Genomic DNA, 26,803 nt, shown 5'->3' on the forward strand with positions numbered 1-26,803 from the left:
TATACCGATACATAAATGGTTCCCACCAGACATATCCAACCTGAACCACGAGTTTAGTACCGTTGAGACCCTTGGGATACAGCCTGGGACTGGGGTCCACCATGCGAGCCACTGGCTTCTGAGTGTCCATAGGATTCCTGTGTCTGTGGTGCGAATGGTACTTGGGTTTGCAATCCCCAATCTGCACCGCCCAGATTCTCCATCAGGTTCGCATGGATATCCTCATCTGAATCTGCGTGAGTGTATTGACTCATCATTTTGTCGACCGTGTCCTGACTGGCCGATACAGGTCGTGGTGGGCTGAACGACGGCGCAGGAGCCTTGGATTGGGGAGTCCCTGGAGGGATAGCCCTAGACAGGGTCAGACCACGGCGTCCTCGTCCTCGCCATCGTCCACGGAATCGAACGACGCTGGGTGCGCCTCTTGGAGGACTTCCTGTCCTTTGGGTTTTCTCTGCTGCTTTGTCGGCTTCTCGGCGCAGTTCCCGAGCTCTCTCAGCCGCCACCATGTTCTCTCGCTCCCTTGCTTTTTCTTGAAGGCCCCTTTCCCGCTCGGCAATGATGACAGCTACGGTGGGAGATTCAGGGAGGGGTTGCTTCCTGGGCGCACTGAATTCGTCCGGTGGAGGGGATGAAGACATTTCTGCAAACGAGGACCTGCGTTTACCGCGAGCGCTACGAGTTGAGCCCGGAGTATTGGCTCCGTTTTTGTTGCTGTTGGCGGAAGGACTTGATAGAGGTACCATCATGTGAGAATAAGTGCCCAAGTTGCCATCTTCTGGTTCGCTGATCGACATGTTTTCGAGCTGGTCAGCGATTGGCGTGTTTTGCGGGCTGGGCGAGGCGGGTGGGGGAGAGCTGGGCGGCATATCCATACCCGAATTGGGAGTATGTACGACAGCTGCAGCCACTGGTTTTGGCGTTTGCGGCTCAATAATAGGGGAGTTTCTGGGCTCTGGATCTCCAAGGGGTTGAGAAACGGGGTCGTCCACGACCGATGGAGCTGGAACATAGCCGGGAATAGTCCGTACTCCAATTTCCTCTATTGATGTATAATCATGTCGATAGTCATATAGGAATTATACATACTATCGCCACTCACCTGGCGTATATCCCTCGGTTCGCAGCACTTCAGCCGCCTTTTTCCTCGTGATGGGCCTGCCCCTCATCATATGAATTTTAAAATGGTCAACCAAATCTGCATGGTTGCTAAATGCATCACGGCACCATTCCCATCTGCAAGTGTGGACAGTGGTCATCAGAGTACAAGCAGGCTTGAGTTTCAACGTGATCGAGAGAAGCAATTCGAGTCGCACGTGATCCATTTCGCTCTTTCTTTGTACCTCCCACCAATGGCATTGGCCACCAAGGGCTACACTCATGCCTGAAATTATCAGCCCGTTAATAGGCATCTTGTTGGTCACTCAGACACCCAAAAATCCCGACGAAGTTGTGTTTCGATGGCCCCCAACCCCTATGGTAAGGCCCAGGCTTTCCAGGCCCCAGCCAGACAAGTTTGAGCCAGATGGGAGCTGGCGCGCAGCCTACTACAACTCTGAAACACCTGGAGGATATGAAGCAAGAGGAAAGTCAGTAATAATACCATGTCACTTACCTACTGACTAAACATGAGCTAGTGACGAAGACGATAGTGAAGATGACTACAAGTGGACTCGCCCTGGTATACAAGTCCCACGACGAGCCTCACTATCATTTCCCCATTCTCCGCCCAGGTCATCCCGTGGCCCGACACCTCGTCCATCTAACTACTCTAGCTACCACTCGCATAATGCTTCTCCAGCACACAGACACGGCCAGGACCCTGATATATATTCCAGCATTCTTGGATATCGCCCTAGTCTTCTGGCCAATATTCTTAGCCCCAAAGCAGCACTTTGTCATCAAAAATTCGAGCTAGTCGTTGACGAGCTCACGTTTCTTGGGCATCCCGTCTACGCTGGGCCGGATGGGGGGTGGGGGTGGGAGGAGCTGTACAGGTCAAGAGCTGCGTCGATAGTCGAACGACTTCCCGGTACCACCGAACGAAATTTTGGCGAACGAGGAGCACTTGGGTTTGACCGAGGCGGAGAGCAGCCAGGTTCTTATATTCCGCGTTCGGGGTCCCTTATCGAGCGCCCAGGGCTGTTCACTGAACGGCTGGAACTCTCTGAATTACCTGCATCTACTAGCAGTTCGTTTGGAGCCCTGCAGACGCCGCGCGCTTCTAAATCCCACAATTCCATCGGCGAGGCAAGAGGGCGTATGCCGACCCGTCCTCCTTTCGAGTTGCGCATGAGTTCAGGTGATACTATACTATCCCCATCTCCCGGAGTTACACCTTCATCTACGACGCCTATATCAGAGCCATCGTCTGAATCTTCAACCATAGCTCATATGACCAGCTCTACTCGTATATTGCCGCACATGGCCTCCAATTCGACATCGGCATCGGACGCTGATAGTGCTCCCCAATTGACTTCTTTCCATCTAGTGCTGGTCATTGATAAACTTGACCCTCAATCCGTTTTCCCAAGAGATTTACACCGGTATATGGACGTATTTTACCAGCAAATTGCCTTCAAGATGACTGCTGTAATGCACTACGAACAAGGCCGCTCGGGATGGGTAGCCAAGGCCAGCGAACAGCTGATCTGCCTAAGAGACCAATGCATTGTCGATAGTAGTTCACATTATCCTAATCCAAATCTCATCGTTCTGATTCACGTTTGCCCAGATGTCCCACTTCAACAATATTGTCAACGTGCACTCGACACTTGCCCTCTTGCCGCGGCTATCAAAACGGTGTACGAATCCGTCACCAAAGGCGCGGTTGCGCACATTCAAATCAACGACGTACCACTGGACATTCAATTACCTCCACGGCACGCCGCCATGCTCGGAGGGGTCGCCAGCACCGGAATACCCGAAGACGGTGTCGACCCACACGCGGACTTTGACCAGGGTCCGGCCTCGACTGGAGCAGAAGACGAATTCGAGGATGAAGTTGGCCGCGCTGAAGACGCTCGGAGGTTCGGGTGGTGGCTCCCTAGATTGTTACCCTGGAAAGGATTGCTGCTGCTTGAAGACGCGGGACCAGGTACAGGGGCTGAAATGATCGTTCGGATGAATTCTGGCAGGATGAGCAGTACGGGGAACACTAATGGGAGCGCGGGTGGAGATGAAGATGCTTTGGCGGATGAAGATATGTTTAGGAAATTTTTGACCTTTGTCGATCCGAAACTGTCGTAAGTAGTCTCCGTTTGCCACCACCAACAAAGTCATCTCTAATCTTTGCCCCTGGCCCGGGGTTAGACTGTCTGACATCGCCGAACTCTCGGAGCTTAACCTGAAAGTAGACGTTTATCCGATGACACGCCTCTTACTCTACAATCGCAAGGCACGGATCGTGGACGTTATCCCGCCAGGGATGAAAGTAATATATACTGCTGCGCCTGCCTTCAAGCGTCCGTAAGTGGAGACCGCTGCGAAACGCGCTCGCGTCTAATCTGACAAGCGCTTCAGCCTCCCAGAACTCAGTGCCGTATTCTCTCGCCTTTTCTCCACGGCTCCACCTCTCCCTTCGCTCCTCGCCACACTAACGTCATATTCCCGACCCTTTTCCTCGCTTGTCCCCTCCAGAGATCACCGATCTTTTTATTTCGATGTCCTAGTCTGGCTTCTCCGCCACGGTCTCCTCGAAAAACTCCACCTCCGGGTCCGGGTCGTCGCAACAGCCGAAATCCGGGCCGCCACGCGAGGCGCACTCTCCCGGGAACGTGAAAATGCCCGACTAGGGAAAGAGGTAGCCCAGGTTGTCGGAAAGAGAGAGATCAAGAGGAGACGGAGGAAAAGGAGCAAAGCGAGCGACGAGGTCGAAGTGTACTTTGGTACCGCCTCTGGAGACATGTTCGACCCCTCCTCTCCCGAGTTGATGCGCCGTCATGGGAGTCATAGTTACCGAAGACGTAGGTCCAGTCGGTCTTCGCTAAGTTCTGAACAATTAAGTCGGATCCCAGGGAGCCTTTGGTATTGATGCCCGAGGATGCGCTAGAAGAGGAAGAAGAAGACTGGATTGATGATGAAGATGTGGAAGAGGAAGGTATTCATGGAGATGGAGTAGGAATGATTGATGCACTACTGGAAGAGGATTCGAATTTGGCTAGTGCTGGGGGTGTTATCATAGCCGAACCAGCCGAGGCCACTCAGTTGGAAATGAGGTGGATGGAGGCCATGGTCGAAGGGAAGGACCCAGGGATATCTCAAAGGTTCCATCGGTAAGTAGACACATCATGCATACATCAGTCAAGTTGATCATGATTCACAGTATTCGGAAATACTTTGACGGTAAAATTACTGCGGACGAGATCTTGTATAGGGAAGATATCACTCGACGAGAATTTAGGGAGGTTATTCATCACTTTGATACATATGTGAGTTAGATTATTGGGCTACGTGATCCATCCGTCACTAAATCTCCGATAGTTGATTGTTTTCTTGCATCCTTAAATGAACATTGGATTGTGTATTGCATCAACCATACGATTAACTCATACCAAAAATGGCTGAGCCGAGCCCGAAGTTGGATATGCTTGACTGTCTCGGTTAAACACATCGTATTATTTAAGTGTCGCCACCTTCCCCTCACATGCGTTGGATTCCGCATGGACACTATTCCTCCAATTCCCAAGAATGCACACATCCGTATATTGACTTGTTAATTGCTCTCTGAAACGCTTCGTTTGCTGCTTCTGGCTCCTCTTCTGGAGCACTTGGGTATTTCCGGGACAGTTAAGTCCCTTTTCGATTGGGTCGATGGTGGCGCGTAGATCCCCCAGGCTTCCAAATGAACTGGAATTCTCCTGCAAAATTATTTCAAGTCTCGGTTCAAAGGTAGATATCAAACAACACGAACGACTCCGGCATGTTTTACGGTCTAGATTATATCCGTCGTGGGCTTCTACTGTGTAATTCACATTCAAACCAATCTATTCAGTTTTGGACCAAAAGATCAAAAAGACTAGGTCCATTCAACTGAATAACTGTTGCCTGGATGTGGGTTCTTCGCTGTTCTTCGTTGATGCCTGATCCGCCATCCGCCCGCCGCCCGCCCTCTGAATCAGGTTTGCACGGGGGGGGGGGTTAAAACCCTGGGAGAGGTAGCACCCCGCTCACTGCCTTCTCTCCACAATCGCCCGACCATGATATCCAAACATCTCGCCGTCAGTAGAACTAATTACATGCACTGATGCGACTAGTACTGATACCAGGCTATAGGTTACTGCCTTGTTTTTTGGCGTCGTACTGGGTGCCCCAGCACAGACTCGACACTCTTGCTCCAACGTTCAACTCGTTCACGCCGCAGGAACCACCGAGAACGGTCTCGGGTTGGTCGGCGCACCTCTTGCCAAGGCATTGGCATCTGCAATTCCAGGGTAAGTACATCGTGTGTGTTCTATAACGATTGATCTTCTGAAATGTACCTCAGGACGACGAGCTATGCAATCCCGTATAACACTGGCCCCGAGTACTTTGAGACTGTAGAAGAAGGAGCAAGGAAGACGGAAGCATACCTCGCTGAACAGTCCACTCTGTGCCCAAATCAACATTTTGTTCTAAGCGGATACTCTAAAGGCGCTATGGTGATGCATAGTACGCAGCATATATATCCCACAATAATTTCGTCCTGACTTGAGGGCCCCTCTTAGAAACGAACCTCCCCGATGGCATCAAGTCCAAAATCCTCACTGTTCTTGTTTTTGGTGATCCATATAGAAAAATTGGACGAGCAAATACTTGGCCCATCAATTCACCCTCTGTTAACTCCAGCCCACGAGAAGGAAGCACGAGTACTCAAAATGTTGCTAGCTTCTGCAACAAAGGTGATGAGTTCTGCGATCCGGCGGGAGCGAGCCTTGGGCCTCACCTCGCGTACCGAGACGATGGAAGGTGAGTGCCTCACTTACTCTTAGCTAAATAAATGAATTCTTACGAGTGACACCCAGCGTTGACATTGCCACCAATTTCGCCAAGGCCAGAGTTTGAAATCGCCAAAGTACCGGTTGTGATTTTATGTTATACATGTACATATCGTGGTCTCGGAGTCACTATTAGTGGAGCGTCGTATCCAGCCTGAGTGAAGACTATCCTTTGCAATCTAGCCACCGAGTGGCTACTTGATCAAATTAGGGGCCGAATCGAGGGCCGTGTAAGGGATGACGTGAATGTCAAGGTTACTCCCGACGATGCTCTGGAAACCAGACAACCAGTGTCAGGAGAAGACCGGGTCTTTTAAATTAAATATTCAGCTGCAACTTTGCTGCTTAGCTGGACTATGTGTGCGATTTCCTGATTGGCCCGGAAACTATAACATCCCCCGCATCAATGTTTGGATCGGGTGGATTTACGCTTGCCTAGCGACATCCGCTCAGTAGAGTCAGGTGCCCATAATAGGTTACGCTCTAACGTAAAGAAGTAGTTCTTCGAGTGGTGTAGAGAGTATAAAGGCCGCTGTCATTGAGACTCTAACCTCAACTCCAACTCCAAACAGTGTCTTTTCATCCACACTCAGCCATGTTCGCCAAGTCTCTCCTTGTATGCGCCTTTTCCCTGTCTCAATCGCGCATAGGGCTGACTTTCTTTCAAGACATCTCTCTTTTTCACTACTATCGTATTAAGTGCCCCAGCCGATCTTACATCTCGTCAGTCCTCGGACTGCTCTGCAGTTCAGCTTGTACACGCTGCCGGGACTGGCGAAGTTGGCCTCGGAATAGTCGGTACTCCTCTCGCCAGTGCACTCGCGTCCGCAATCCCAGGGTAAATATACTACTCGTTTATATATAGAATGTTATGAAACGTTATTGGACAGCACTACAAGCTACTCGGTTCCATACAGCACCATCGCCGAGTACGTGGTCACCGTACAAGCGGGTGCAAGCACAACAGCCAACTACCTTTCGACCCAATCATCTCGATGCCCAAGCCAAAAGTTCATTCTGAGTGGGTACTCGAAGGGCGCGATGGTCGTACATGGTGCGTAAACGACAGTATTACAGTTGGATCGCATCATCTGAATGCTCTTCTTAGGTACCGAGCTCGACGACTCTGTCAAATCAAAGATCATATCCGTTCTCGTTTTCGGCGACCCACTGAGGAGCATACAGATAGCGACGTGGCCCATTGATTCGCCGTCGGTCAACTTGACTCCCAAGGACGGGAAAGCTGGAACCCAGAATGTGGCCAGCTTCTGCAACGACGGGGACATGTTCTGCGACCCTCCTGGAACGCTTATTCCTCACCTCATGTACCCTATGGATGGAAGGTGAGTTTTCCCGATTCTCGAACAACAATCGAAGCGATCAGTGCTCATGAAACATATATTATAGCATCGAGGCCGCCGCCAAATTCGCCAAAGCAAATGCTTGATCGAAGCCAAGGTCTCTGTTTGCTTGCGATTCGTCATGAAGGAATTTGAAGTAGATACACACAGTCATCGTCATGTAGTTTTGGAAACTTGTAAAGTTTGTACATGTACTTTTTCCCATGATTGGCTGGAACAATGATTACCGGACCGGACTATGAAATAGCCACTTGATAGCCACCTTGTTATTGGAGCAGTTTGATGATTGGAAAGCTGGGCGCCTCCCAAATATCACAAGGATACACCGACGCTAATATAATCTCAGTCGAATAGCTCACATCGCAAGAAAAAGACCCCGTCAGATTATCTCTCCGAGAGGATTCCGACCACGTAACCTGCCAGGAGCACGACCTCTCTCGAGCTGGATACACATTTTCAACTCGGGCGCCAGTGACACCTCTAATCAAATAAACCACTAAACATATCTCACCCCAACACCCGCCCACGCACAATTTACACTGCCAACTCGATGCAATTTTATAACACGCCTATTTTTTATTGTCTCGATTTCAGTTGCTGTCCATGGAGCCATGTCACCACGATACACTCGCTTATTCGTCCAGTCATCTTATCTAAATCTATATCAGGGAGTGAGGGGTTGGTAACAAACTGACATACCAACTCGTTCAGTCGTGGCCCCGGGTACTCAAAATAACCCACACGACGAGGTCCGAGGTTGTCTAAAATTATAACTCTAGATCACCGTACACATCGAACCCACACTTACCGCGCGCTCAACCACGCCTCGCGCCTAATGTAGTTCACGTTCTCCTATCAGTCGAGCTCAAGAATCTGTTTTTGGCACATGACTCATGGGTCAAGTCTTATCACTGCGATCGTTATCATTGCACTAAGCGAGGGACCACTCTAGAGGTCGACTTTACTAGCGCTGCTTTATCAAGCCATCTCGAGTTCTCTGCCTCAATGGGCTTTGTGCCCCGCAATATTCGCTCATGGTGCCCCGCAACTGTTCTAATGCGGAGGTGGGGCTGGGCATCGAGTGGGGTAGAGATCGAGTGGAGGGGAAGAGAGGCTGATGTTCGTTGATAGTGGATTAATTTAATTATTGGGCCCGGGGGTCCAATCAGCTCGTTGTAATATAGTCGGCGTAACTTGCTTTGCCCCGGATACAGTTGACAGGCTCGTGAATTATCTCAATGAATGACCATGTATGGGATAACTTGTACAGCGCTACATGCTATTAGAGCCATACTAGAACCCAGCTATCAAGAAGTTGATACACCAAACCATATGCACAAAACTGCGGATCCGGCCACTACATGTGCTCCCCAGTTCATTTCAAGACATCCTATACAAAAGAAGGAGAAGAAGAAAACAGGCATCACCTCGTAAACAGGTCCTAGCACGTCATGTTCTTGGCCTACGTTATACAAAGCGCATATACCCGACTTGGACGGCAGGATAGGACATATACCTAGCGCTGGTTCCTATCTCGGGCCTCTTTCTATTTGTGCTAAATAGAATAAAATCTCGGCACTCGGTGTCCTATCTCCCTTGTGCTCGTGGTTCTTATCACACTCGATAAACCCGGGCCCATATCTTTTACTGCGCGCCTGTTTAACTAATCATACCATTTTATGCTAGCCGCGGGGTTTATCATAGCCTAACCCGTGTACGCTTAGATTCGACGGTATCGTAAAGTATGCCAAGGGGTTTTATGTGCTATCTTATCGACCGTGACTGCATGCGGTACAATTGCGTGCGTGCGTGTTGAATAAACTCGGCATCAGTGCAGGTGTAACAGCCTAATGGGCCGTGTATGAATCATGTGTCATGTCGTTATCTTTCGGACCGCTCGGTCTTGTCTGTTTCGCTTTGTCGTTTGTAACCTATCATCTGCATACGGTATGGTTCACGGTTGCACCCAGTTCTTTTCGTGTCAAGGGTTACAGCCACATGTGACTCTTTTTAAAAATAGTGTATAAATGGAAATACATGTGCACGAGGACGACTGTAACAATTTGAACTCGTCTTCCGAAATTTATGCTCGGCAAAAAAGGGGGAGAATACGCTGAAATTTGCTCGAGCGACGAATACAAGACAACCAAAACCTTGAAGTCGATTCGCGTTATTTATGACGTCTAATACCAATATCGTATTAGACAAACCGATAGGCACAACACGCGCACACGCACGTCAAATACCCAAGCGAAGGAAGGGCAAACCTGAATCGACCGTCGGCCGAGAACTTTACGTCGCACCATTCACGCTGATAGACTCGCAATCCCAGGGGGCCCCACACACACAAATTCAGAAAGTAGGGAGAAGAGAGCTATACATACAATAAGAGGGGTATATACAAACGTTATACAACTACATATATAAAAAATAGCCCTCGTGGGAAACCAAAACCAGTCCATATGTATGTGCAATCAAATAGAAAGAAAAAAGAGACAGATTAAATGAGGGACTACCAGCCCTGAGTATCGGTCTCGTTGGCAGCAACAACCGCTCTGGCACGCATAGATCCATACATGAGAGCAGACATGCGCGCACGGTCCTCATCGCCACCCAAATATGGATCTCCATCTCCGAGGACTCGGGTTCGGACTCGGGCTGGGGGGAAGCGACGAATGGGGACTGGGACTGCGGTGGATGGGCGTGTAGGCGAACGCGGCGTCGGGTGTCTGCGGGCTGGAGAACGCGAGGGGCGGGGACGCGTAGCCCTGGTAGTAGTGCGCGGGATGTTTGTCCCATGGGCTCAGGCCCAGGCCCAGGCCCGGGGACGGATCGGGCGGAGGGGGAAGTAGGAGCCGCCGAGGGGCGCGAGGTCCGGGTGCGGGTGTATGCGCGGCAGGGCAGGGTAGGGACGTGCTCGCTGCTGGTGATGGCGGTGGTGATGATTGAGATGGTTGGGATTGGGCACAAAGAGAGGATCGTCCGTCGGGGGCATGTCCAGGGAGAACAGCGCCTCGTCGAAATCACGCAAATGGGCGCGAGAAGAGGCCGATGGCTGGCGGCGTGGCTGTACACGCTGAGGACCACTCATGGGCACAACGGGCGTGGCAAGCGCAGAGGACGGCGGACTCGTGGTGGTTGGAATAGGGCTGGAGGCAAGGAGACCAGGTGTGGGGGGACTCTGTGCGGAGAAATAAGAAAACAATAAAGGGGGCGATCAGCAAACGGCCGGGTCAAATGATCGAATCGGACGTACGAGCAGTCTGGCCTGATCTTCGAAAAACGTAGGCGAATGTTCGGACAGAGACCGTAAGAACCGGAGCGCGTTTTGCCCCGTCTGAGACATGCCCGAGGGTGTGTCCACCACCACTGTGGACCGTACCCGTTCTATATAAACACACGTTCCATTTATGCGTTTATCACTTTTTTACTCACGCCCGTACTTGGCAGCCACCGAATTGTACCGGCTGCTTTCCTGCGCTTCGTTCAGCCAACTGTGCAGCACCGTCGCCATTCTTTATCCAAGTGAAAATTCGAGGAAGTAACTTAATTCAACTTGCTATTTGGTCAGCTGGCCCAACCATTTATACCGTCGGCGAGAGCTCGCTCAATTGCGCTATCGTCTATCTGGCCTGATCCTGCGGGGGGCTGGGCTCCAACGGCCTCCGGGCGCTTCGGCAAGATACCGCACGTGCCCCCCCAGTAATCTTCGGCCCTGTGACCTTATCTGCAGATTCGTCACTCGGTTTCGCACGTTTTGGATTGAGACCGTTTTGCTCATCTCGCCATCCACCTCCTTCCCCCGCATTTTTCTCTCCACGTTGCTTTCGCGAAAGTAGGTTAGATCCCCGCGCGAATGACTCTTGGTTTCCAATGCATTTTGCATTTCCTCGAGTATGACTACTTGCACACACATACAACAAAAACTGAAAAAGAATCGAAAAAAGGATCAACCCAGGTGATATGAGAGAGATTGCGTGATCAGAACTAGCAGAGAGGGTGAATTGTCGGTTCGGGGCGGTGGAGTTGATCAGGAAAGAAAAGGACAAAAGACTGTGCAATGTTAATACAACACCCTCAATACATCAGGTGTCTCCAAAAAAATCCGAAAAAAGAGAGATAAAAAAAATCAGAAATCAGTAGTGCGTTGGTCGTGCAGGGGGGTACGGATCGCTCTCGTCCCATCCTTCAATCAAATCTACCACCAGCCCGGCATCAGCCACCGTAAGAGCAACCATAATGAACAAGACACTCACCGATCGGACTCGTATAGTTCAACACCATGGATGCAACGCCGTCTCGCGCCTGCTGCCCGTCTCGGCATATGCGTGGGCAGAATAACACCGTGTGCTGGTACTGGTGGTAATCCACCATCTCCCACGCCCCGCCCACCCCGCCCGCACGCATCTCCTCGCCCGCAGGGCCGACGCGCTCCCAGGCTCCTCCGCCCGTAACAGCCGCCCGATTGCTCGCGCCCGCAATCTTGATCGTCGGTGCTCGGTACCCGTATCCGGGCTGCTGGATCGTCGTCGGTTCGTCGTACAGGTGCGGGTCCTTGACGTCCACGGGCGAGGGGGAAGATGACGACACGAGTTGCGCTTGGGATTGGGTGTGGCGGGGTGGTCCGAGGTGGTGTGCGCCTCGCGAAGGCTGGGACATGGTCTTTTGGCGTGGTTTGTACCCTGCTTCTTTGGCGATCGAGCGGGGGAAGAAGATCTGTGGTTTATTTCCCCGCGCAGCGCGAAATCACCATCAGAATACGGATCATTCGGGAATGAGTAGAACGTACGAGCAGTGTGATGATGGAGCTAACGATGCACCCAATAGCGCCCAACATGGCGAGCAAGTCCGTCCAGAACGGAGACTCGTTGACGTGGTTGTGGTGCGGCTTGATTCCATCGGCAGCAAGAGTGAGCAGGGGAAGAACAAACATGAACCGGAACACGACGCGAATGATCTGGAGTTCAGGCGGGCCAATTAGCACAAGTCAAACCATCCAAAAGATGGACAACATACGTTGAGCTCGTGGAACGTGCTCAGCCTAACGACGACCTCTGGTTCGGCACCCTCGTTCTTGACTCGTCGTAGAAACGCGGGGAAAAGCCAGAGCACACGGAGGAACCAGAGCGTGATGAGCAACGAACCGATCGAACCCACAAAGATCGTCCATGCTTCGCATTTCAGCGGGTTTTCGCGTGTGAACACGGCGATGATCGGGAGACCGGTGATGGCGAGCACGCTGCCTACGACCCAGCACCTGTCAACGATAAATTCATCAGCGCTGGTATGTATTATGATTCGACTCCAACACACTTGAAATGGATGCTCCTGAACCAGCTCGTCTGTGCCGCACCGACGTTGATCAAGAACAACCAGAAACAAAGTTCCTCGAGGTGAGAAACAATTTCAAGTGCCCAGGCAACGCTAAATGCAATATAAATCGCCTCGACCCAGTGTCGTTGCGGGTGCGTCCAGAGCTGGTACGGCCTAGGAACGATCCCGACTGTAGGGATCGCCGCATACCCTTCTTCGTACTTTATTACCGTCTGCGAGCGGACATGAGCGCAGGGAGCAGAGAGGCGAAAGAATCAAGGGACTCACCATGGTTATACTATATAGCATTAATAACGGGACGCTTGTTAGGTACGAGTACTGCCATCGTCGTCATCGTCAGAATCTTAATAGAGTTTGGCCCTGTGGTCCTCGCTCACCGTCATCACGCGCTTAAATGCGCCCGAGTTCCCGCGGTTCCATCTACCGAGTTCCGAGTGCGTTAGCATACATCCCCGATGTTCCAAGTAGAAAGGACAACATACTTGATACATGCAAATCGGTCGAATTTCCACAAGTGCGTCACGAGATAGCAGAATAACTAGGGAGACCTTGCCTCAGCCCTCCTTGCACCCTGCAGATCAACAGTCCCAAACTCACATAGTAGATAGAATAGCCCACAAGGCGCTTGTTGCAGGGGACGTATGCGTCATGTTCGAGAGAGAGAGAGAGAGAGGAAGAGAGAGGAAGAGGGGAAGGTAACAGAACAACCAGCTGCAAGAAGTCTAATCGTCTAAATATACCGAGCGACCAGTGCGGAAGCAGTACAAAACAGAGGCAGGGACTCCAAGTCGATCACACCGACCCAAGTTCTCCCCCCCACCAAGTCCGTCCTTATCCAGACCGATTTTCAAACCGGACGGAAGAAGTCTCTAGCCCAGTCCCTTGTTGTTGGGCCCGTTGCCGGATATGTATGTATGGTTGTCTATGATCCTCTCAGAGGAAGAGTAGTCTTTTCAACGAGTGGAAGGGACCGACGGGGGGAAGTGGGGCGAGAAGGAAGAAGGGGGGTAAAGAGCCAGAGATCAACCGGGCATATATACCATCCGAATATTTCGAGCACTAGGCGAGTCTGTTTGGCCTTGGGTGATCCCGGTAAAAACGTTGATCCTGTTCCGGCACTTTGGGCTCCAGCTGATCACCACTCTCTACCTGCGCGCGAATTTCCATACACTACATTCGTTGGCAGCACTTGTTTCTCGCTCCCCCAGCGACATTGGTTATCCGTCGCGCTGTTGCTGTTGCTGTGTGTGTACCTGGCATGTACCCTATATATAAAAACAGCCCATGGTTGACGCATGCATACTATACGCGCGCCTAGCCGAAGCAAGAAGAGCACAACTACTATCATGACTAACAAACGCCCCAGTTTCTTTTCTTGAGCCATTGTCCTTCGCCAATTCGTCCGACCGACTTCGCACCAATATAGCCCCTATTCCAGGTTAGCGCAGCATTCAATAGAATTGTCAATACCACACTGCTCTCGAACCAATCGAAATTCATATCGACTCCGGTCGCCGGTCAATGCAATGACTAGATATGGAACCGGGAAAGAAAGGATGCGGTGTCCTCTCTCCCCAACCAGCTAGAGAAATAATTCACATATTCCAGAAAACTCAATCTCTGCATGTTTTGGCGCACCGCACAATGACGCAACCTGTAACGCTGGTTCCTGTTCGCTTATACCGTAACTGCCCCTCTCCCTGCCATCACCCATTTCACAGCCTCCCCGATCCCTTGCTCCCAGTTTCCACATGGTCCGGCTCTCGGCAGCAACCGACCGAGGTATCCGCGCCGATCACGTCCCTTGATCTTCTCTCTCAGATCTGCTTATCCGGTCAGTGGCGCTAGCAGAGTCCAAGTCAAGTTTTGGCCCATGGCATGTGTAAAAAAGAACGAAAAAATAATTCCGGTTCCAGGTCCCTGCTGGACCATGCGTTAAACATGCTATTTATGTATATACTTTTGGTCCCGTGCAATCAAAAAAGCAACGGGAGTGTTCGCTCATTTGTGTATGGCCTGTTTGTCACTCCCCAAGAAGTCCGTGACCCCCAATCCAATGCAGCTTCTGATGCGCTTCGAGGAGAGCACATGGTACCGTGTCCCTCAATAGACAAAATATCCCTCGGTCGATGAGGTGCCTTGCGCGGCGAGAGGGTCGCGACAAGGGAGGGCGATAATTAGTGCAAATGATCACTCTGATCCAGGTCTTCCCTCAACATTACCCTGTTACTGTGCATAGATTCATAATTAGCAAAGGGGGGGGGGTCCTGGCCAGCTCGGGCTCGGGAAAAAAATTGTTTCGTGTGCTCGGACTTAGGACCTGATATATCTAGTAGGCGCCGCGAACTTACCCTGCAACTACGAAACTCCAAAGATCCAACGAAACCCCAAGTCTCTCAGCGAACCCACTCATCGTGGGTAGTGTGGCTGGGATGCGTAAGCTGCGGAACCATTTATCGAATTGATTGATTACTTGGAGATGGAGCGGCCCGCCGTTGGGATTTCATCAACCGGCATCAGGTTAAACAGAGACATCTTGACCAGAACCGTCAAGAACGTCTCTACCAACGACTAATATGTCCTAGGATCTGCTCAGCCTGCCTTCTGACTCTCAGCCGAGAAATCTATTTTGGAGCTCCGTGAATGCTTCAGCCTCTAGCGGCCCCGAATAATTACTCTTCGTCTTCGTTGGGTGAGTGATGAAGATGAAACGGTCGCGAAAAGTTTTAGCGAGGGTTGGATTGCATGCGGAATTCAGCCGTTGTTAATAAAAGGTAATGTTACTTTACAGGTCGAACCTAGGAAGACAACTTGTCAGCGATACTGGGAACGAAGCGTGATTGCAATCAAAAGAAATGGTTCAGAAGTGATGTGAAGATTATGTATATAGCCGGCGGTAAATCAAGCACTATCCGAGTAGAAACTCGATAGAGTCATATGGCCCCGGCGAGACTCATCCCAAGATATTCCACAGAAAAAAGACAAAGACAACTCACACAATTCAAATGTGGTGAATTAAGCCTGTGTCTCGGATTCCACATTTCGGGCTTCCTCGTTCTTCCTTCCCCGCCTTTCAGCCCTTTCCGCCCTTTCTCTCTGCAGTCTTTCTTCCAGCTCACGCCTCTTGTTCCTGATTCGCAACCTTGTTTCTATCTCGCTGTCGTACCATCCTTCGCCGTGGTCGTTCTTCTTTCGGCGGCCCTGGTAAGGACGAATTCGGTACTCTGGTCTCCATCCGACTTGCTTGGCCCAATCCAACGCTGCATGAACGTCATCCTCAACTTTCACACCTCCCACTACCAGTTCTTCAGCGCCCACAGGGGGTAAAAATGCCGGCTGATCGGGTTTCTCATCCTCTTCGTATGCGTCCAATAGCTTGCGCCTTATCCACCATGCATATGCGGCCAAAATAGCCCTGCGTGCAGCTGGCGAGGCGAAAACAACGATCAAGTGGCTGTCCCATGAATAGAACCTATCGATTCTTTTTGGTCGAGGGTAATTTTGTTGCCGAACGAAACGGGAGAACGATGGGGATAGACGCTGGGCATGTCCCGTTCGCCGGACGAACTCCAGCTGAGACTTATGTTCTGGGGCGATGGTGTATCCGAGGGCCATGGAGGGCTATAGACCTAGATCCCACAATTAGTTGGGCGTCTAAATCGAGAGGAAATATAACGACAAGACGCACAGGTTTTATTTCCTGGAACTCATGGTCGTCCGGTCCATATCGGATCCGTGGGTTCTGCTTCGCAACAAGATGTTCTGCCCACGCTTCGTCCGAGAAAGGCTTTACTCCAGCGTGGCTCCACGGCAATGCTTGTAAAAATTCATTGGTGCGGTTAGTGATCGTCCCTCTGGACGCTCCCACTGTAAGATTCGCGACCCAACCAGCGGAGCGGGGCGATCCGAATAGCTCAATGCTCCGTGTGATAACGTACGGATCGTTGATGTGGATGCTCAAGTGCCTGGCTAGTCGTTCGGTTAGATATGGTGGGCGGAAAGCGTTGGGTCTTGCGACGCGTGTGCCATCGGGGAATACGAGCGAGGGGAGTGATGTGTCGATCGGAATATGGGCACTGGCTGGGGCCACCCTGATAAGTCCTTTGGTCCGCCCAAGCAGATGAGTGGGACGTTTTTCTGGTCGAGGAGGATAATCGGGTTTGGTGCGAACTTTAGTACCATTAGGTTTAGAGGCCTGTGATTCTTGGTCGGGTAATGGCGAGCCGGCGTTATCAGAGCCATTGGAGGTACTATTATGTCTTGATAGACGTGGGTTTTTGTTGATTGAATACTGTAAATCAGTCTATTATTATATAAGTGTCTCTATATCAAGGGCACGGGCGCACCATGATGACACCCTACACGCGTCCAGCACGAAAAATTTCGCTCAAAGCCAATCAAGGCAGAGCTCGCAACTCGTCTCCTAATATTTGTTTAGTAAAATACAGAGCATACGAGCCAGGTGTACTTACAGACATTTTGAGCTCGAAATGAGAAAGATCAGTGATGTTGCATAAAAAGGCAAAGTCGAGAATTAGGTGGCTACGATCACGTGCCATTGCTTGATTGGTCATATGGACCTCTCACGTGGCGAAGACGACCACACTCGTTTCCTTCATGGGGCGGACCAAGAAGCAAAAAGCCGCCGCGTCCAAAGATGAGCCAGGCCCAGACGATTACATTTTTCTAATTTTATTCTTTCCTGTCGGGCGGAGTGGAGCCAAGATGGTCCGAGACGACGACCCCGATGACATCAGAGCGGCTCAACGGATTGGTCGGTGGATGCACGAAGCCGGCCTCCCGATCAGGAAACTATTTAGTCACAAGTCCGTATGTTGGTCTTCTCTCTGCTCTTGATTGCGGTCTAATTTTAGCTCTGGTCTAGTATGACCAAGTGATCGTTGAAGTCCGAAAGGAGGTCCCAGAGGATGTTATCGACTCAAAACTTGGGGCATACAAATGGGTCGACACAATCGTAAATACTTCCAGTATTCCTCAAGATTATCGAGATTGTGAGACTACGATACTTAGAGCACGAGTCAGGTCGCATGATGCACTGGAAAAGATAAGCGGTAGGGTTTAAAAATCTAGACCTTGAAGCCCAGACTCAAATACCTATTTTCTTCCGCAGGAATAGTTTATTATCCGATCGAACGGATTATACCCACTGGACCTCGCTCCGAATCTCAATTCAGATATCCTTTTCCCAAACCGAAGCGGGTGGGCTATGCCGTACCGACGACTTCTACCCTAGTTGGGTACCACCCGCTTCCGCCTGAGTTTACAGTCGTTGGTATGCGTGTCGAAGGTTGTGACATTTATTGGTTCTAACAAACTGACAGAGGAGGACAATGCCCGGCCAGATGTCAAGCCTGATATCATGTCAAATACCGAGGTAGACGTAAAACCAATTATTGATCAAGGTGCAAGTCAAGGTACATTCTCCGTTTTAAAAGATTCAGCAACGTTAAATCTATGTTGTAGCTGCGAATAACAATGCCGAGCTTCAAGCCGAAACGAAGCCGAGACTGGAAGCAGGTACGCATATACCTCCTATAAGGTAGCTCCATCTCTTACTTTAATTTATAGATATAAAACCCAAGATAGAAGAACGATGTAAGCAACTTGGAGCTCAAGTTTCAACCATTAACTATCAATTAGCCCTACGTCCAAACATCGACACGAATCCTGGTATGTATGTCTTTCCGCTAGACCTGACACATCTTAATTTGGTTCAGTCAAAGGAGGAGGTACGGAGCTCAAGACTGAGCCAATGAGTAAGTAGTTTAATGACACCCACTTAATCATAACTCATCGCTCCAATATCCAGTATATCCAAACTTCGACATGAATCCATCGGTCGAGGAACGGATCAAACGCGAAAGTGTTACGAAACACGAGGAACCCAGTGAGTACAGGTCAATCTCGTCAGAACGCGAAGGTTTTATGACTGCGGCATGACAAAGTTGTACCGAATTTCGATATGAATCCGTCTTTCGAGGAGCGAATCAAACGGGAAAGACTTGTGAAGCGCGAGGAACCAGGTGAGTCCACTGTGGTCATCCAAGTTTCAGGCAAACGATATCATGTTTTTGGCTCATTTGTTTCAAAGTCATACCCAATCTTGATATGAACCCATCTACTGAGGGGCGTCTCGACCGAGAAGGGTTTAGGATGAAGTACGAGGAGCCGAGTGAGACCATAGGCACTAGAGGTAGTACGCTTCATTTCATGATTGCCCTTATTATACTGATAATCGAACAGGGGATCGAACAGAAAGGTTGAATGAGCCTAGTCCAGCCATCGAAACAAATGTGACTTCTGCAAGACCCCCTGACACTTTCATTCGCAAACTAGAGTCATCGTCTATAGTCAAAACGGAACCGCGGGAGCAGCCAGCGGCTCAGAAGCGACATGTGGAGGCTACTGAGATACTGGAAAGAGGTGGGGGCTAGAGCTTCAGTTTACCACATGATCTTATCATTCTTACAGAAGTTAAAAGAGAACGACTGGCCTGAGTATCTTCATAACTCAGAGTCTCACAACTACCACTTTGTAACCCTTTCTTGCCCTGCTTAGATCGTGCGGTTTGGATGATTTCCTGATTAAATACATGTCATAAAATTGGGCCCCAGGAAATTTTCCGCAAATTGAACCACGACAAGAGCGCTTTTGAGTTGATTAGAAAGACCGCGTATTATTTTTTAGAATAAATTATACGATAGCGACACAATCTAGAATTGTTACACATCATTTGTCTTTGGCAGATTCCTTCTCCTTTCCTTTACCCTTCACATCTTTTGCTTCTTTCTCCACCTCCTTTGCCATCTCCTTCAAAACCTCACCCTCACTCCTCTCCCATACCTCCACGCCTCGCTCCAACTCCTCCCACACGGCCCTTCCAATTCCCTCTGTCTCAAATAACGCAACACCCCTTCCAGGTAATTGTGTAGGCGCACATTCGCGGTACAAAAGGCCTCCTTGAATTCGAGGAATGAATTCTGGCTTAGCGTCATCCCTAGTATCATCCTTGGACTTGGGGCTTGGTTCGCTTATTCGTGTTCGCAGAGTTGGTGCGAATAACGTATATAGCACAGTTTGTGCTGCTCCGAGGGAATGTTTGGCGAACAGACAGATCCCAGGGTAGATCAATACATATCTAGTTGTAAGATGAGAACCAATTGAAATACGGGCAATAAACGCAAGGCGAAGATACTCACAGGTAAAATCCGATGGTACTGAACCCAACGGACTCCTTTCTCGCACGCAAGTATGGCCCAACGGTTTGCACACGACTAAACCCAGGAGCTACAGTCACGGCAGTAATATTTGAGGTCGCTTGTTTCTTGACGGAAATGACTTCTGCCTCCTTATTCGTGCCCAGAACCGGTTTGTTCGACTGCGAAGCAAGGGCGTCTAAGACCCGTTGAAGGTGCCGTACGAGTAAGATAGAACGTAGAGACCGATGACCCTCCAATGAGGAGACAGATGCGAGTGCAAGCTTCTCAAGCTGCGCCCTAAATGACCCCTTTGACTCGGCGAGTTCGGGAACAGTAATATTCTCGGCAGGAGGCTGGGGCGGCGCTGGGGTCCCGTCCTTCATTTCCGACGGCTTGGGTAGAGGGGTCGGGGGAACGTATGTAGGTACTGATGCGGCGTATAGCGGATTAACCACGTTGATAATTCGGATATCTCGGTCGTTGGGTGCCCTGATCAAGCACGGTAACAAGAGTGTGATAAGCAAGAATGATGCTAGTCCACCTTCCAGCCTGATGTTCTCTTCTACAGCGCGTAAGGACTTGTTTACTCCCCATCCGGCCCCGATGTGCGTATATTCATGAGCTAAAATGAGCGCGTCCAGCCTGGGCGGGTCCTTTGGAACGCCAGGCATGTTGGTCGAGGGGCCAGTAGGAGTAATCGCCAGGAATTGTTTGCAAAATGCTCGAATGGACGTAGGAGAGGTAATGTCGCATTCCTCCGCGTAGATCAATGCGTTGGAGGTTACCTCTCGGATTGCAGAAACGAAGCCCTCAATGGTAGGGTCTGCGAGGGATGGGGTCAGTGCGATGATTTGCGCGCCCCTTTGTGCCAACTCTTGCATCAGTGTCAGGCCAAGCGGTGTGAATGCGCCCTAGCAGCGTTGAGACGGTCAGTCTGTATCAGCGCGCTCGAACGGAAACTGTAGGCTGACTGTTAATATGACGACGCGCCCATGCATGTCACGGTCTCTGGGGTTTTTCCGACCATTCGCGATAAATTGTAGACTATATAACAGACAAAGTAACACGCCTGCTGGGATATAATATGATGCCGGAAGCGCTTTAGATGTCCAAGAAGCCAGAATATGGATCGCCATCGTGGCAGAATTCCCAGGAAATATCGCGCTGACGAGATAGTTGCAAAGTGTTCAAACAAAATCGTGGTCGATATGCATAAATTAGGCCATTAATAGGCGAGAAAAATCAATTTTAGAGTACCAACTCTTTACCTCTCACCAAGGGTGGTGAACAAGCAATGGACATAATGCTGTGGCAGTGCAATTTTTGGCGCACCAACGTTTTGGACCACCAACAGGGTGGCTACGAGCCACTGGAATGGGCCGATAAACTTGGTTAAGATTATATCTCCCAGTTGCACAACACCACTACAGGAGCTTAGTTTTTTCAATGCTCCAATATTTTACTTTATTGAATGCATCAAAGCGCGCCATGTTCAAATAAACGAGAAACGGCACGGAGGGTAAATCACATGCAAGAAAACCCCACTTCAAAGCAGCCTTGACAAACTTCACAGCAGCCTCGATGCTATTAATCGTTCGGTTATCAATCACACGCGAATCTTATCCTTTATCGGTGGGCGGCTTACCTTCCGCCTGTTGGGTATGACAGGTGCTCAGGGGGGATCGCATTTGGATCTATCGTTCTAATTTCACACCCAGTATCACCTTTATTACAGAAGCTGGCGACACTTTTTGCACTTGTACTATCATCGCGTGGATCGAGACCAACGGACGGCGAGTTTACGGGCCATGAATTATTGAAGGCAGCATTAGGCCCCCACCCATCACCAAAAGCCAAGACAGAAAAGACCTTGGCTTTACTTTCGTCATCGAGGTTTAGAGCTAATGATTTGCCGATCATGGGGGAGATATAGCAAAGAGGATGCAGCGAACATACTATGTATAAGCATTGCCCCTTTGGATACCCCACTTAGAACAAATCGTTGATCAGGACAGCGGCTTGCTTGGTCGTGAAGATACTGGGCCCATATAACAGCCCACTTCTGCAAATGTTTTATTGTACTCCGCGCTAGTGCTGTACGGGAAGCCATAGCTAGTGGTCCTTTTAAAGAGAGTAAAGCATATAGACCATGAAATACGGGAATAGATATTTACCCTGGAATGGCATCTGCAAGTACGGCTCCAAGAGGTCGACCCAGAGCGCCTGGACCGGACTCTTCCCATGTCCCTGAGGCATGAGAAAAGTGGACACTAGAGCAATCCTGGTAAACCTTAAAGTCTGTAGGATCCCCCCCCCCCCGATGGAAGCAATCAACATAACAATCCCCTGTAGTAAGTTAACTAAATAATTGGTCCATACTATAGTTTGTGTCAAGGAAACTACATACAGCGATGTACTTGAAGCACGTGAGCGATAATTATTGAGGGCTTGGCGGCCCTCCGCTAGTGGTCTTATATACATCTCAGCATACACGAGTCAGCCGCGCGGCGGGTACTTGACAATGCAGGTTCTAGAGCCCTTTCGAATTATTGAATTGTATTATCAGATGTGGGCGTTCCGGCAGGCAGTGTTAAAGTATTAGCCACAGGGTGACTCGTTGTTACTCTCGATGCTAGTGTAATGGCACCGAAGGCTCATCTCAGTGGCTCGGTGACCTTGGTGAAGCCTGGGCATGTAACGTGGAGGAGACGTAACCCTATATAACTCTGCATCAGGGCGTTACCCCATCAGGAGCATCATTCAATATATCAATGGTTGCACGCGATTTATACCGGCCATTGCATATGGGATCCGCTATATGCAGAGGTATGTTGCGGTGTCTGCTAGCATACCTACAAGGCGTCTTGTTTGAGACCGTGACCTAAATAAGTAACTATGATTAACTGGTATTGTTGAACTACATTCGCTCAAAGAATGAACCCAATACAATCGGACCCACCCCTTCAACGTATCATTGACCATACAAACATATGATGCAACCGTGGATATCAGCTCTAATAGGGACATAAACTTTACTCCCCCTGATCGCGAAGGCCGGCACAGGGAGTGCACTCACCCTTATTGCTTGGCTGCCCGAGTAGACCCGCAAAGAAGGTACAAATATTGTATCACAACACTTGTCGCAAAGGTATAAGAGTAAGCCGGAGGCGACTCGAATCCTCAGCCTGGCTTCAAAGTACATATACTATCTTCTCAGTAAATCTCACATACTAGATTTTCAGACACTCCATATTATATTAGAAATGGGCAAGTTCCTCGATACTGGGGGGCCCTCTATACTGACACTTACGCCAATATAGTTGTTTGCATTGTTATGTTCAAAGAAGATGCCACCAAGGACCAAATTTCGTACTATATCAATGTTGTTTTAGACAACGGTATGGTGTCTTATCATTAGGTACCACACCCACTTATCATCACATCTGTGAGCAGGCGGTAAGATGAAATATACCTATGAAGAACTCCATGGAATAGCTTTTGAGATAAGCTCTTGCCCTGCTTCCTTCCTCCATGATCCTATTGTTGATACCATTGGTGAGCAAGAGTTTCCCTGTTTGTGTAGATCCAGGATTCACCACTCATCCACCTTGTAGAACCCGACCAACCCATGACAACCTCCTCAAAGTTCCGCCGGGGTTATTACTAATACATACGAATGGTCCTGCGATTGCGCTTGGTGTATGGTCTTGTAATATATCCATTAGGGTTACCTTCATTTCCTAAAACTTCTAAAACCCGAGAATAATCAGAAACGCGTATTCCTCGTCAGATTTCGAACCTCTATCTTTTCAAGAACTAGCCTATATGCGCTATGTCCTAATCGTTGGCGACTGGGACGCACCAAGCGCTTACAGGCCACAGCGCCATCACCGCCAAGCCTGGTGATGGTCCCAGCCAAGAGCCACTCATCCTCAGATGCCGACGCCGGCAGCGCGGCTGACGTGTTTCGCTCCAGTTTTTAATTGCTTGATTATACTATATTTGAGTTTGGACTCTGCCAAACAACAAGAACCTATTAGCATTTGGGATTTAGAGAGACATAAAATTGACATAAACGAGGCGCAGTAATTGTTTGATCATGAAGCGCGTGCGCCCGGGCTGACCATTACTGACTCGGCCAGCAAAATACCAGAAGACTTCACTACTCACGTGCGCTCCACAGAACCGCCACTACCACAACCACACATCATACGCAGTATGAAGGGTGAGCTTATTCTTATCGAATAGTTACTTCCATATCCCGATCTCTGGTCAGTCTACATTGTCATGTTCAAAGAGTCAGCCACAAAGGACCAAATAGAGAATTATATGAACAGAATACGGGAGGATGGTATGTCTCGTCAAATATAAATAGCAACTATGTTTCCTCATTGTAGTAAAACAGGTGGCAAGGTCAAATACGACTATAGCGAATTAATGAAGGCGGTGGCAATCTGGGTTGCTGATGATTTGGTAAAGTCATTTGCCAGTGATCCCCTTGTCGAATCCATGGGTTAGTGTGCTTTTACTCAGACACTAAGACACTGGTAGAGATTGGGTTTCTAGAGCTCGATCAAGTAGCCTCTACTCAAGTTTGAACATCTCTATGCCAACCTTTCAATCGGGCAATGGGCTGTGCTTCATATTATCGCATCAAGGGCGGGGTTTAGGATACCAGGCGCTATTTTTAGGACTCCGACGGTTGATCGTCCCTTTTACTACGCGAACACGATACATACTAATACAATCGAGACGCGAAATGTTATGACATAATATCACCCGTTCGGGTGGTTGCTAAATTCGACCTTGACCAGCACACTTGGACTAACGGCGAGTTGGTTAGCGGCTATCTTTCATAAGTTTATACAACCAACTTGGTGTATGTGACGAAGTGTTATATATAAAGCATCGTGTTTCGATACATGAACGAGTTGGTCTCATATGCTAAGTCTTCGGGTACTCAAAACACTACGTCATTGCTTACTGATCACAATTGCAAGTAGATCCTGTAGGGAGGTTTACTCGTCTTGTGTTCCCCAACATCAGGCTATTCTATCATGTAACTAGTTGAATGGCACAAGGCAACAAAGACCGGAAGATTGGAGTAAAAATCATATTCACATTGTATTTTTCTTCATAGGATAGCAAAAGGCATGATAGCAATTTCACAACAACAGCTTGAGGCTCAAGAGTTTGGACAAAGGGAGTTTCCAATTACGATGATTACCAGCGGCGGGTATTTTGCCCTGAACGACCACCAGTGCGGCTCTGGCGCTGTTTCTCAGCGCGCTTCTTCTCTGCAGCCCACTGACAAATCCCGGGTTTGCACTTTTTCTGCATATTTTGTTAGAGAGGCATAACGTGGTACCAAAGTATGCATAACCTACCTTATGAGTCGGGCAAATTTCGTCTTCAGATAGCGGCACCTCCTCCTGCTTGGCCCGAATGAATGGGTCCTCCAGCGGCGGTGCTGAGTCTGTAATATATCAGTTTGAGGATTCAACAACAATGAAGCTACAGACATTGATAATAATCGTCTTTAAGTTGAACGTCTTCTACCCCTTTGGCTAGATCCTTGACAGCATCTGGTTTAACCCCCTTGGGCTTTTCTTCTTCTTCCTGCTGATGCATGGCGTAATTTCCGTACCCTTCATCGCCGTCGCTGTCCTCATCATACACGCTTGCCATTTTGATAGGCTGGTTGTGTGTGGCTTTGGCCTTGGCGCTGGCCTCCGTAGTACGCGTGATAGGAGCCGCAGTACGTACATTGGGGTCGGCGGCCCCTGAGAAACTGTGAGGATTGGACGGCAAAGTATGATCTGCACGATACATTTACCCTTTTTCTTCCCCTTGCCACCTGCTGCATTGACGTTTCCACTGCTAGTACCAGCCTTTCCACCGCTACCAGGTACGATGCGAGGCGGTGGAACAGTAGGAGGTGCCGAGACCGTCTCGGTTACGGGCGGGCGCCGGCGGGCTTCTGGGAAAATGTCGCCAGGTAGGTACCGAAACAATTGTAATGCGTTTACTTCTTCTGCGAGACTCGGTGGCTCACAGAAGGTTGTGGCTAGCTCGCAAGGTATAGTTAATTTGAGTGGCCGAGTGAAGTAGAGAAAGTTCTTACGTGGGTATGGGTAATTAACCTGTTTACCTTTGGTAGGATTGAAGCCCTTGAACCATTCGTCTACAACAGGTCTGATCTTCCATCCTAGAAATTAGACAATTAGAATAGGTCAACAAACTAGCATTTTATCTATTACTATAGCTTCATACCTGTCTTTTCGACTTCTCTCCGGCTCCGGAATGTTGAATAGAATACCTGAGAATGTGTGACTCCCTCGTCAGGGTCATATTTGGGAAACACAGTCTTCCAGTCATGCTCCCCCAGTATTTTTCGCATTTTCTCATCAGTAAGTTCATTATTGATCTATATCCGTAGTGTTAAACTCATCATAGTGTTTAACAAAGGTTGGCAAACCTCGATAATGATCACGTTGGGTGACTAAGCAGGCTCGGATTAGATATCGGCCGCAGCAATGGGGATGAATAGTCACGTACACTTGGCTTATGGAACATAGCATAAAGATTATCCTTTCCAATAAAACAGGCTAGCCAACGCGCGCATTTCTTTGATTCCTCTTCTTGCTCGACTAACACCTCAAGATTAGAGAGAATACTCACTCAACTGTGTGGGCGCTTACGTGTTACTATGTCAAGCATAAGATACTCAATTTTAGTCGACTAGTTGAAATGAATCTTACCGTAGGGGGGCCATGGGTAGAATATACTGTGAAAACTGGGATTAGGGAGGGGCGTAACCGAGTGTCTTATTAATATCCCACCTCAGAAATTTGGGTTCATCTGGACCAGGAGAGGGGGTCTTTTCTCTTTTAGGCATTGTCGAACGAGCTCA

The 26,803-nt window shown here is 49.4% G+C and overlaps 10 protein-coding genes across 10 annotated transcripts; 4 read left to right on the plus strand and 6 right to left on the minus strand.

Moving 5' to 3' along the window:
• Positions 1 to 53: 53 nt before the first annotated feature.
• Positions 54 to 1,259, minus strand: RhiXN_07462 (uncharacterized protein; the record flags this gene model as incomplete). Its single annotated transcript, XM_043327278.1, has 2 exons — positions 54 to 1,042; positions 1,103 to 1,259. 2 exons carry the CDS (start codon positions 1,257 to 1,259, stop codon positions 54 to 56), a joined length of 1,146 nt encoding a protein of 381 aa, XP_043185750.1.
• A 121-nt stretch (positions 1,260 to 1,380) lies between these two features.
• On the plus strand, positions 1,381 to 4,506 carry RhiXN_07463 (nitrogen permease regulator of amino acid transport activity 3 protein; the record flags this gene model as incomplete). Its single annotated transcript, XM_043327279.1, has 7 exons — positions 1,381 to 1,589; positions 1,638 to 3,245; positions 3,313 to 3,468; positions 3,523 to 3,965; positions 4,052 to 4,274; positions 4,325 to 4,430; positions 4,483 to 4,506. 7 exons carry the CDS (start codon positions 1,381 to 1,383, stop codon positions 4,504 to 4,506), a joined length of 2,769 nt encoding a protein of 922 aa, XP_043185751.1.
• Positions 4,507 to 5,198: 692 nt separating this feature from the next.
• Positions 5,199 to 7,422, plus strand: RhiXN_07464 (cutinase; the record flags this gene model as incomplete). Its single annotated transcript, XM_043327280.1, has 8 exons — positions 5,199 to 5,219; positions 5,275 to 5,432; positions 5,486 to 5,649; positions 5,706 to 5,946; positions 6,676 to 6,813; positions 6,866 to 7,029; positions 7,084 to 7,318; positions 7,383 to 7,422. The coding sequence occupies 8 exons, from the start codon at positions 5,199 to 5,201 to the stop codon at positions 7,420 to 7,422; spliced, it is 1,161 nt and encodes a 386-aa protein (XP_043185752.1).
• A 2,717-nt stretch (positions 7,423 to 10,139) lies between these two features.
• RhiXN_07465 (uncharacterized protein) lies at positions 10,140 to 10,850 on the minus strand (the record flags this gene model as incomplete). Its single annotated transcript, XM_043327281.1, has 3 exons — positions 10,140 to 10,517; positions 10,593 to 10,723; positions 10,772 to 10,850. The coding sequence occupies 3 exons, from the start codon at positions 10,848 to 10,850 to the stop codon at positions 10,140 to 10,142; spliced, it is 588 nt and encodes a 195-aa protein (XP_043185753.1).
• Positions 10,851 to 11,472: 622 nt separating this feature from the next.
• Positions 11,473 to 13,320, minus strand: RhiXN_07466 (uncharacterized protein; the record flags this gene model as incomplete). The annotated part of the gene is made up of 8 exons (XM_043327282.1): positions 11,473 to 11,534; positions 11,593 to 12,052; positions 12,126 to 12,293; positions 12,353 to 12,593; positions 12,650 to 12,882; positions 12,938 to 12,988; positions 13,048 to 13,090; positions 13,268 to 13,320. The coding sequence occupies 8 exons, from the start codon at positions 13,318 to 13,320 to the stop codon at positions 11,473 to 11,475; spliced, it is 1,311 nt and encodes a 436-aa protein (XP_043185754.1).
• A 2,365-nt stretch (positions 13,321 to 15,685) lies between these two features.
• RhiXN_07467 (uncharacterized protein) lies at positions 15,686 to 17,229 on the minus strand (the record flags this gene model as incomplete). Its single annotated transcript, XM_043327283.1, has 3 exons — positions 15,686 to 16,291; positions 16,359 to 16,973; positions 17,143 to 17,229. The coding sequence occupies 3 exons, from the start codon at positions 17,227 to 17,229 to the stop codon at positions 15,686 to 15,688; spliced, it is 1,308 nt and encodes a 435-aa protein (XP_043185755.1).
• Positions 17,230 to 17,287: 58 nt separating this feature from the next.
• Positions 17,288 to 19,125, plus strand: RhiXN_07468 (uncharacterized protein; the record flags this gene model as incomplete). The annotated part of the gene is made up of 12 exons (XM_043327284.1): positions 17,288 to 17,500; positions 17,556 to 17,742; positions 17,802 to 17,963; positions 18,013 to 18,105; positions 18,155 to 18,208; positions 18,260 to 18,286; positions 18,332 to 18,361; positions 18,409 to 18,447; positions 18,501 to 18,578; positions 18,637 to 18,714; positions 18,783 to 18,887; positions 18,935 to 19,125. 12 exons carry the CDS (start codon positions 17,288 to 17,290, stop codon positions 19,123 to 19,125), a joined length of 1,257 nt encoding a protein of 418 aa, XP_043185756.1.
• A 295-nt stretch (positions 19,126 to 19,420) lies between these two features.
• RhiXN_07469 (cutinase) lies at positions 19,421 to 21,810 on the minus strand (the record flags this gene model as incomplete). The annotated part of the gene is made up of 4 exons (XM_043327285.1): positions 19,421 to 19,829; positions 19,891 to 20,801; positions 21,354 to 21,474; positions 21,536 to 21,810. 4 exons carry the CDS (start codon positions 21,808 to 21,810, stop codon positions 19,421 to 19,423), a joined length of 1,716 nt encoding a protein of 571 aa, XP_043185757.1.
• A 2,367-nt stretch (positions 21,811 to 24,177) lies between these two features.
• On the plus strand, positions 24,178 to 24,488 carry RhiXN_07470 (peptidase inhibitor i9; the record flags this gene model as incomplete). Its single annotated transcript, XM_043327286.1, has 3 exons — positions 24,178 to 24,241; positions 24,296 to 24,403; positions 24,442 to 24,488. The coding sequence occupies 3 exons, from the start codon at positions 24,178 to 24,180 to the stop codon at positions 24,486 to 24,488; spliced, it is 219 nt and encodes a 72-aa protein (XP_043185758.1).
• A 625-nt stretch (positions 24,489 to 25,113) lies between these two features.
• Positions 25,114 to 26,788, minus strand: RhiXN_07471 (uncharacterized protein; the record flags this gene model as incomplete). The annotated part of the gene is made up of 11 exons (XM_043327287.1): positions 25,114 to 25,224; positions 25,278 to 25,366; positions 25,413 to 25,673; positions 25,727 to 25,957; positions 26,015 to 26,098; positions 26,164 to 26,317; positions 26,369 to 26,392; positions 26,449 to 26,540; positions 26,592 to 26,597; positions 26,652 to 26,677; positions 26,733 to 26,788. The coding sequence occupies 11 exons, from the start codon at positions 26,786 to 26,788 to the stop codon at positions 25,114 to 25,116; spliced, it is 1,134 nt and encodes a 377-aa protein (XP_043185759.1).
• Between the last annotated feature and the right edge of the window lie 15 nt (positions 26,789 to 26,803).

The sequence above is a fragment of the Rhizoctonia solani genome, chromosome 13, assembly GCF_016906535.1.
Source record: "Rhizoctonia solani chromosome 13, complete sequence".
Classification (NCBI taxonomy): domain Eukaryota; kingdom Fungi; phylum Basidiomycota; class Agaricomycetes; order Cantharellales; family Ceratobasidiaceae; genus Rhizoctonia; species Rhizoctonia solani.